This window comes from Rana temporaria, chromosome 3, assembly GCF_905171775.1.
Source record: "Rana temporaria chromosome 3, aRanTem1.1, whole genome shotgun sequence".
NCBI classification, from domain to species: domain Eukaryota; kingdom Metazoa; phylum Chordata; class Amphibia; order Anura; family Ranidae; genus Rana; species Rana temporaria.
In genome coordinates, this window is record NC_053491.1 from 40526054 (window position 1) to 40534989 (window position 8936).

Consider the following 8936-nt stretch of genomic DNA (forward strand, 5'->3'; position numbering starts at 1 on the left):
ATATTCTATATATTGGGCTAGATTCAGCAATGATTTACGCCGGCGTATCTATAGATACGCCGCGTAAATTCAAAGCTGCACCAGCGTATCTTCTTTCTGTATTCAGAAAGCAAGATACGCCGACATTAGCGTATCTTAGGGTGCATATTTACGCTGGCCGCTAGGTGGCGCTTTCGTCGTTTTCGGCGTAGAATATGCAAATAACCTAGATACGCCGATTCACAAACGTACGTGCGCCCGGCGGAATTTTTTTATGTCGTTTGCGTAAGGCTTTTCCGGCGTAACGTTGCTCCTGCTTCTATGAGGCGTACGCAATGTTAAGTATGGACGTCGTTCCCGCGTCGAAATTTTGAATTTTTAAATAGTTTGGGTAAGTCGTTCGCGAATAGGGCTGGACGTAATTTACGTTCACGTCGAAATCAATACATCCCTGCGGCGTACTTTGGAGCAATGCACACTGGGATATGTACACGGACGGCGCATGCGCCGTTCGTAAAAAACGTCAATCACGTCGGGTCACCACCCATTTACATAAAACACGCCCCCTCATCCTCATTTGAATTAGGCGCGCTTACGCCGGCCCCATTTACGCTACGCCGCCGTAACTTCGGAGGCAAGTGCTTTGTGAATACAGCACTTGCCTCTCTGATTTACGGCGGCGTAGCGTAAATACGATACGCTACGCCGCCGTAACAATGCGCCCGGCTACCTGAATCTAGCCCATTGTTTTTTCTGCCTGTAAACTGTAGATTGTACATAGCAACCAAAAAGTGTCCCTTTATGTCAAAAGCGGTTTTAGAGCAGCTAGAAAACAGCGATAATAAATTATAATCACTTGCAGAATTGAGCGGTAGCGATTTGTGAGGAAATTCATTTTGTTATTATTATATTATTATTTTTTTTTATTATTTATAGTTATTTATTATATCATAATTTATGATTTGGTGTTTCAAAGCTTTATCGGGATATCTACTAGACTCTTGTTTGGACAGATTTAATTGAGTTATTACTAAGAACTACAGGCCCACAATATAAAACGCCAAATTTCAATGCACAACAATGTACCGCTTTGAGATTCAAAAATCTGACATAATCATACCTCCAGGGAGGCTACGGGAAATAAAACATTTTTTTTTTTTTTGCTTACACTGCATGACTGACATGGAACACAACTTCACCTTACAGTGAAAACTCGGATTTGGAGTAACGCAGCTGAGCATTTCGCAATACGAAATTATTATTTTTTTTTTAAATCCTGACTCGGTTTGCGAGTGTTGTCTCACAAAACAAGCAGGATTCAAGCCACAGCGGTGTGCAGTACCGCATTTGGCCAGAGGTTTGGAGGCGTCAGAGCCGAGTGGAGCCGATCTGAGCCGTTCGGAGCCATTTGAAAATACTCTGAAAAACTTGTAAATGCGTTGTTCCCGAGCCTTTCCAAGGTTTTCCGAGTTCAACCAAGCTGTACCCAAGCCTTTCCGAGTATTTCTGGTGCCCCCCCCACCTCTGGCCACATGCGGTATTGCATGCCATATAAGTCAATGCGGAACAAATTATTTTAATTCCCATTGACTTCTATGGGGAAACTCGCTTTGATATGCAAGTGTTTTGGATTACGAGCATTCTCCTGGAATGGATTTTGTTTGTAATCTAATGTTCCACTCAGGGGTCAAGTCCTGGGGAATAAAGTGTGGGAACTCCCACCCAAGATCCACTCCCCCACCAAAAAAAAAATTATACGCTCATATGCATAATTACTAACCCGCTTTTTTTTTTTAAAGCAAGTTCTTTCTAAATCCCGCGATTATTCATGGCAGACCTCCGCAATGTCTCCTGGGAACAATGACAAAAGCTCCCAGGAGACATTGCGGCATCGAGGAAGTGACGGAATACCGGCACACTACCCGAAGAATCCATATACAGGAAGCGGCCAGTAACATAAAGGATTACTGAGGTTCGCCTGCCCCTGACAGTGACTCGAGCTGGGCATCGCCGCTCAGTGAAGGATTGGCTCGGGCGGCTCGGCTGCTCTAGTCCTGCAAAAGGAACTGCGTTCCTGCTGTGAAAAAAGTGCAGGAACTCCGTTCCCACGCGTTCCCGCAGGACTTGAGCCCTGGTTCCACTGTATTTTCCAACCTCATTGAATATTCACTTTGCAAAGTGGTTTTCTAAGGTGAACAGTCTCTACTTACTTAGTAAGTCAGCCCCAATCTCTGAATTGATGATACTCATTCTCTATCAGAGAATACACTTACATGTTTATCTAATTGGGAGAGATTAATAGAACTCTTTTGCACACTAAATTGAGGTGACAGAGACCATTCCATTAAATCTGTGTTGCTAAATTTAGAGGCAATCAATAATTTCTGAACATAATACCAATTCAAGGCGGACATTGTGTTGAGGTTATTATATTGCAATCAATGATGTAAGTAATGCGCAGCAGTCAGAATTCATCAAAAATAGATTTATTTTAAGTGTACTCGGTGTTGTGATATAAAAAGAGATACATTTACAATGTGGCCATCAATAACGAGCCAACACTTCCCCTTTGTGTTTCCAGTCATTTACTTCAACGAGACACATGACATCACAGCTAGTAAACCAATTGGAAACATCCTGTGCTAGTATCTCAAATAGTGATCTGGCTATGAAATTACCAGAGACCATGTTGTAGCATTAAAGTGGATGTAAACCCGAAAATCAATGTAGAGTATAAGATTTCCTATCATCTGTGCCCAGTCTTGCCACACAGAGTTAATCCAGCTCTGAGCAATCCTCTTTTATTGTTCAGTGAAATAAAACAGACTTAGGCCTCGTACACACGACTGAGTTTCTCGGTAAAAACCAGCAAGAAACTTGCTGGGAGATATTTTTTTGCCGGTACATTTTCGTCGAGGAAACTGTCGAGAAACTCGACAAGCCAAAAAGAGAGCATGTTCTCTATTTCCTTGATGGGAATGGAGAAAATTGGCTTGTCGAGTTCCTCGACAGCCTAACAAGGAACTCGACGAGGAAAACGATGTGTTTCGCCCATCTCAGTCGTGTGTACGAGGCCTTACAGAGAAAAACCTCAGTCCGTTTTGCCCCCTTGCTGTGAGTGACAGGTTATTTACATATCTCATGCACTAGCCTGGAGACAGCCATTCTTTTTTAATTACCACCCCCACTCCTTTTCTGAAGTGATGTGGTTACTCTTCTGGATTTTTACTGGATGTTAGAGATCATAGCAGAATTTAGTGTAAGGAATACACAGGAAAAAATGCATGTTGACAAGGGGAGTGTAGAGGAGGGCGGGGAGTCTACTGACATCACGACTCCACCCACTGACCTCCAGAGAACAGACCCACCCACAGAATCTGCAGTTTTTCAGTTCTTATAACAGACAGAGGGGAGACAAATGACAGGTAAGGGTACATGCAGGAGACATCTATATCCTTATAGATCAGCACTATGGCAGTAGTTTAGAAAGGATGAGAGTGGGTTTACATCCACTTTAAGAGCCCTTTCACACTGGTGCATTTTTGCTGTGTTTTTGCGGCGTTTTCGCGGTAAAAATAGTGCTCATAAAACGCTCCAAAAACGCCCCCCTCCATTGAAATGAATTAAAAACGCGGTAAAAACGCGGTACAAACGCGGTAAAAACGCGGTAAAATAGCGGTGTTTTACTGCTATTTTACCACAATTTTACCGCAATTTTACCGCGATTTTACCGCGTTTTACAGTGTGAAAGGGCTCTAAGTGTAGACGGGCTTGCAAGTGTAGTTCTTTAATACAAGAACAATAAGATTACTATTTGTAATATATATTTTTTAAATGATATAGTAAAATATGAATATAGAATAATATATTACATTATCTATTTATATATAAATAAATAATTAGGAAATATGAAGTATACACAATAAATATATGAATTATACAAATATATAAAATATTTCGTATTTACACATTCACAAGACATGTTAAAAGTCCATAACTTGGATTGGAAAGGAAATTGCGGTTAACAGAAAGCCGGCGTATGGGTCGCTTGTTGGTTCTGAAATGTGGCCCATTGGTCTTTGTTTTCGAGCTCATCCCACATGTCATCAATCATATCCTGGAGGAAGAAAAAAAAAAGTTTTGATTAAATTTACAATACTTTTTTTAAGATTTGACTTCATGCATGGTATCAGTACAGTGTTTGCTAACATTGCACCAATTAATCTGATAACTGATAACAACAATATGTTACTTTGGGCCTTATGGAGTAAAGAGTTTTAAATTCTTAAGCGCTAATTATAATTCTTGAAGTCAGACCAGTAAAAGAAGCATTCTGATTGGTTTCTATGGGCTCCTAAATGTAAGAATAAGCACTTAATTAAGAACTCTACTTGGATAAGGCATAGGGGTTGATTCACTAAAGGCAAATAGAGTGTGCACTTTGAAAAGTGCAGTTGTACCCAGAGCTTTATAAATGAGGGAGAGCTCTGCTGGCTTCCATCATCCAATCATGTGCAAGCAAAAGTGCATTTTTTTTTTTATTTTCCTTGCATGTGATTGGTTGTTCTTTGTAAAGTGAAGCTTGATCCCATTTTCTAAGCTCTGGAGCAACTGCACTTTGAAAAGTGCACAGTCTATTTGCCTTTAGTAAATCAACCCCATAGTGTCTAACTGGGAAATTTCTACGTGGCAAAGCACTCATTCATAGATGACAAGTTAAAGTATAACTAAAGGGGAAACTTTTTTTTGTCCGTTTTTTAATTCTGTCTGTTCCCCCATTAAGGAGATCCGCCCTCTCTATTTGTCCTGTTTACCATTATCATTGAAAGTAAAAGATAATCCAAAATTTTGGGTTGTCCCCAGAAAATAAATCTTCCAATTGGGACACTAGTTCGGGTGATTCGGGGGGAGGGGTTTCCTCTCACTTCCTGTTTGGCTATAGTACAGGAAGTGAAGGGAAATCTCTGCGATGGGACACAGATGGCGAGTAGAAATGTAACCAATCCACACACTAGGAATTAGTAATACGAGAATTACTAAAACTGGAGTACTCAGAATGTGGTGCAGCTGTGCATGGTAGCCAATCAGCTTCTAACTTCAGCTTGTTCTATTCAAGGGGAGGTCAGCCCAAAATTTTTTTTTTTGAAAGTGAGCAGCTACAAATACTGCAGCTGCTGACTTTTAAAATAAGGACACTTACCTGTCCAGGGTGCCCGCGATGTCGGCACCCGAAGCCGGTCGATCCCAAGGCTCTCGGATGCTGCCGCCGCCATCTTTGGTAAGGGCATCAAGATTCCCTATTGTCTTCTGGGACCTGTGTGTCTCACAGAAGACAGCGGGGGGGGGGCACCGGTTGTGGCGTAATTACCCGCATTATCTGCGGCTATCTATGCCAGGAAGTGGGAGAAAATACCTGTATTAAACAGGTATCTGATCCCCCCCTCCCCCTTGAAAGGTGCCAAATGTGACACCGGAGGGGGGGGGGGGGGTGTTCCGAAAAGCAGAAGTTCAATTTTTGGGTGGAACTCCGCTTTAAGATTTGACAATAAAACCTGGAAGCTGATTGGTTTCTATGCAGAGCTACACTAGATTTTGAACTCTCCAATTTGAGTAAATCACCACTGTGGCACGAGGCATAGAGGGTTGATTTTATCCACAACTAGATGGTACGTCTAATCATACAAGAACTCAAAAGAAGCCTTTGCCATAACTAATATTACCCAACATGTTTCTTCACAGTAAGAGCCGGTTCACACAGGGGCGACCTGCCAGGCAACTCAGCCGCCTGACAAGTCGCGGTCCGCAGTAGTCAATGGAGCCATTCGACGCAAGTCGCTCCGACTTAGAAAAAGGTTCCTGTACGACTTTGGGGGCAAGTCGGGGCGACTTGCATTGACTTCAATACAGAAGTCATTTTGCAAGTTGCCTTGAGATCGCCTTGCCGAGTCGCCCCCAAAGTCGTGCCGCCTGTGTGTGAACCGGCTCTAAGGCTACACACATTATTTACATAGGCAAGTATATGTAGTCTAATGAAAAGCTAAGGTTATATATGATTATTCTGACATATAGAGACCTTACACTGACAGATCTAATGCTTATCGTTCTACACATGAATACAATAACAGTACACCAGTTTTGTGAATTAGTTTTAGGTAAGTGATGGTGCTACATACCTGACAAAATCCCAGGTCGGGAGAAATTGGAGCGTTTGAAGACATGCCTTGTTTCAGGTCGGACACTGGAGACGTATGAACTGGAGTGGAGCTCAATGTGCATGGCGAGAAGCTATCTAACTCTTCAGGAAGTCCATGATCTGAGAAATGAGGAGAGGGCATGGCTGGTAAGAAGCAGTTAGTGTCCATGCCTCCTTCTCTCATTGCTTCTGGGCACATTCTTGAGGAAGCCATGAAATTAGGGGGGATCTGTGGAACTTCTGCGCTAGTCATTGAGCACAGTTCGTGCATTTCGCCTTGGCAGCAGTTCAGGCCAACTGGGCATCTGGATCTTCTGAGCCTTTCTTCCCTTCTTTTCTCCAAGGTCTCATCATCCAAGCCAAGGACATCAGAGAGATGGGAAATGTAGCGAATTGTCAGGCGCAATATCTCAATTTTTGTCAAGGTTTTGCCAGCCGGGGCCACTGGAGCCGGTAGGTATCTTCTTAGGTGCTGGAGGGCTGTAGACAGATTTCTCATCCTCATCTTTTCCCTCTCGCTGGCACTGTGCCTTTGGTTGGACAAAGTCCTGTCTCTCAAACTGTGGCTCTTCTTGGTTGGCGCGTGTTTCTGTTTGGTTGGCAGGTTTTCTGGCTGAGACGGGCCTTTTTGGAAACTGCTGTAAGGGTCTTCGGAGAAGGCACAAGACTGATATGGAGGAGAGAAGCTGAAGGAGTCAATGGAGGATGTTGGCGAAAGGCTGCTGTAGCCTTCAGAATCGGAATACCCCCATTGCTGATGTGGAGTACACCCCGGGATCAGTCTGTTCTCCTGGAACTGCAGTTGTGCTGGACAGAGATCCATGTCTGTGTGCGACTCTGGAGAGAGTGTGGTAGAATGCTGGCTGCAGCCTTTGCTGCCTGGGCTTTATCCTGAAAGCAGAGGTGTGAATTGTCACCTTTGCTGGCACCATCCACACTTCAAAGTCTAATAGGGCTGAGTAGGGGGTCTTGGGAAAAAGTTTCTCAGAGTACGAAGTGTGCATTTTAGCCCCTTAAAAATGAACTAAAAATGGGCTTAAGAGGTCAATTACCTTTGTGACCCGTAGACCTGTACGGTAAAGACATTTAAGTTATTTGCTTAGAGTTAATTACTAGCATAATGAGCTGAAGCTTCAACAATATTTTTAAGCTGCTGATTCCCATCGTTCCATCTCCAAGAATAAATTAATTTAATGGTGGAGAATTAAAGTGGAGGTTCACCCGAAAACTTAGGGCCAGATCCACAAAAACCCGGCGCAACGTAACTTTTTCAATTTAAGTTACACCGCCGGAAAATTTCTACCTAAGTGCCCGATCCACAAAGCACTTACCTAGAAATTTTCGGCTGTGTAACTTAAATCCGGCCGGCGCAAGGCGTTCCTAATTTAATGGGGCGAGTCCCATTTAAATTAGGCGCGCTCCCGCGCCGGCCGTACTGCACATGCTCACGACGTCATTTTCCCGACGTGCTTTGCGCGGTTTTACGTTGCGCCAGGTTTTGAGAATCGCGACGGGCGTAAAAAAAAAAAATACGAGTTGCGGCGGGAAAAAAATGAATTTGAAAAAAAAAGACGGCGACGCGGGATAGAAGGGTCTACTTTTACAAGGTGTAAACAGTTTAGGCCTTGTAAAAGTAGCCCTAATATTGCGACGGCAAACTAATACTTACGGAGAAAAAACGAAGCGTAAAAGCTTCGTGGATCTCCGTAAGTGCTAATTTGCATACCCGAAGCGGCATTTCGACGAGAAATGCCCCCAGCGGCGGCTGCGGTACTGCATCCTAAGATCCGACAGTGTAAGTCTCTTACACATGTTGGATCTTCTGTCTATCTATGAGAAACTGATTCTGTGGATCAGTTCCATAGATAGAAACAGGGATACGTCGTATCCCTTTTGAGGATCTGGCCCTTAATTTTTAACATTAGATTGATGCTCATTTTGTCAAGGGGAATCGGGTAGTTTTTTTTAAATCGAAGCAGTACTTACCGTTTTGGAGAGCGATCTTCTCCGCCGCTTCCGGGTATGGGCTGCGGGACTGGGCGTTCCTATTTGATTGACAGGCTTCCGACAGTCGCATACATCACGTCAGGATTTTCCGAAAGTAGCCGAACGTCGATGCGCAGGCGCCGTATAGAGCCGCACCGATGTTCGGCTTCTTTCGGCTACTCGTGACGCGATGTATGCGACGGTCGGAAGCCTGTCAATCAAATTGGAACGCCCAGTCCCGAAGACCATACCCGGAAGCGGCGGAGAAGATCTATCTATAAAACGGTAAGTACAGCTTCGATTTAAAAAAAAAACACTCGATTCCCCTTGACAAAATGAGCCTCAATCTAATGTTAAAAATTGTTTTTCGGGTGAACTCCCGCTTTAATGGTTTTCCCAAACAATAATTGTAATTTTTTTTTAATTCAGGGCAATATTAAAGATGCTATGATAAAATAAAATAAATATAAAATATACGTTTTTGTGTTTTGTTTGTCAGATTGTAACGTAATTGAATTATTGGTTCAGTGCAGAAAACTATCAGCATGACAGTTTGATTTATCGCAGGCACACAACGCTTGAGTTATGACATCTGTATTCTGATACTGAACATCTTCTATTATGACTAACATAAATTTTTAACACAGAAATAAATGAGTAGCGCTTCCTGATATTTGTCATTTTAGCTACCTATCATATTTCACATATTGCAAAAATAAAGATTTGGACAGCCACACTCCAATTTTTTTTTCCTTTTATTGTAAAATCAAATCACAAA

The 8936-nt window shown here is 42.8% G+C and overlaps 1 protein-coding gene across 1 annotated transcript; it reads right to left on the bottom strand.

The window, feature by feature from the left end:
- Positions 1 to 4000: 4000 nt before the first annotated feature.
- Positions 4001 to 6995, bottom strand: LOC120930336 (mesoderm posterior protein 1-like). Its single transcript, XM_040341535.1, has 2 exons — positions 6153 to 6995; positions 4001 to 4096 (listed from the first exon to the last, which is right to left on the bottom strand). The coding sequence occupies exons 1-2, from the start codon at positions 6993 to 6995 to the stop codon at positions 4001 to 4003; spliced, it is 939 nt and encodes a 312-aa protein (XP_040197469.1).
- Positions 6996 to 8936: the final 1941 nt, after the last annotated feature.

Coding starts and splice junctions, on each gene's coding strand:
- LOC120930336 (XM_040341535.1), bottom strand. CDS start 6,995: ATGGATCTCTGTCCAGCACAACTGCAGTTCCAGGAGAACAGACTGATC. Junction 4,097..6,152: donor CCGACCTGGGATTTTGTCAG/GTATGTAGCACC, acceptor TTCTTCCTCCAG/GATATGATTGATGACATGTG.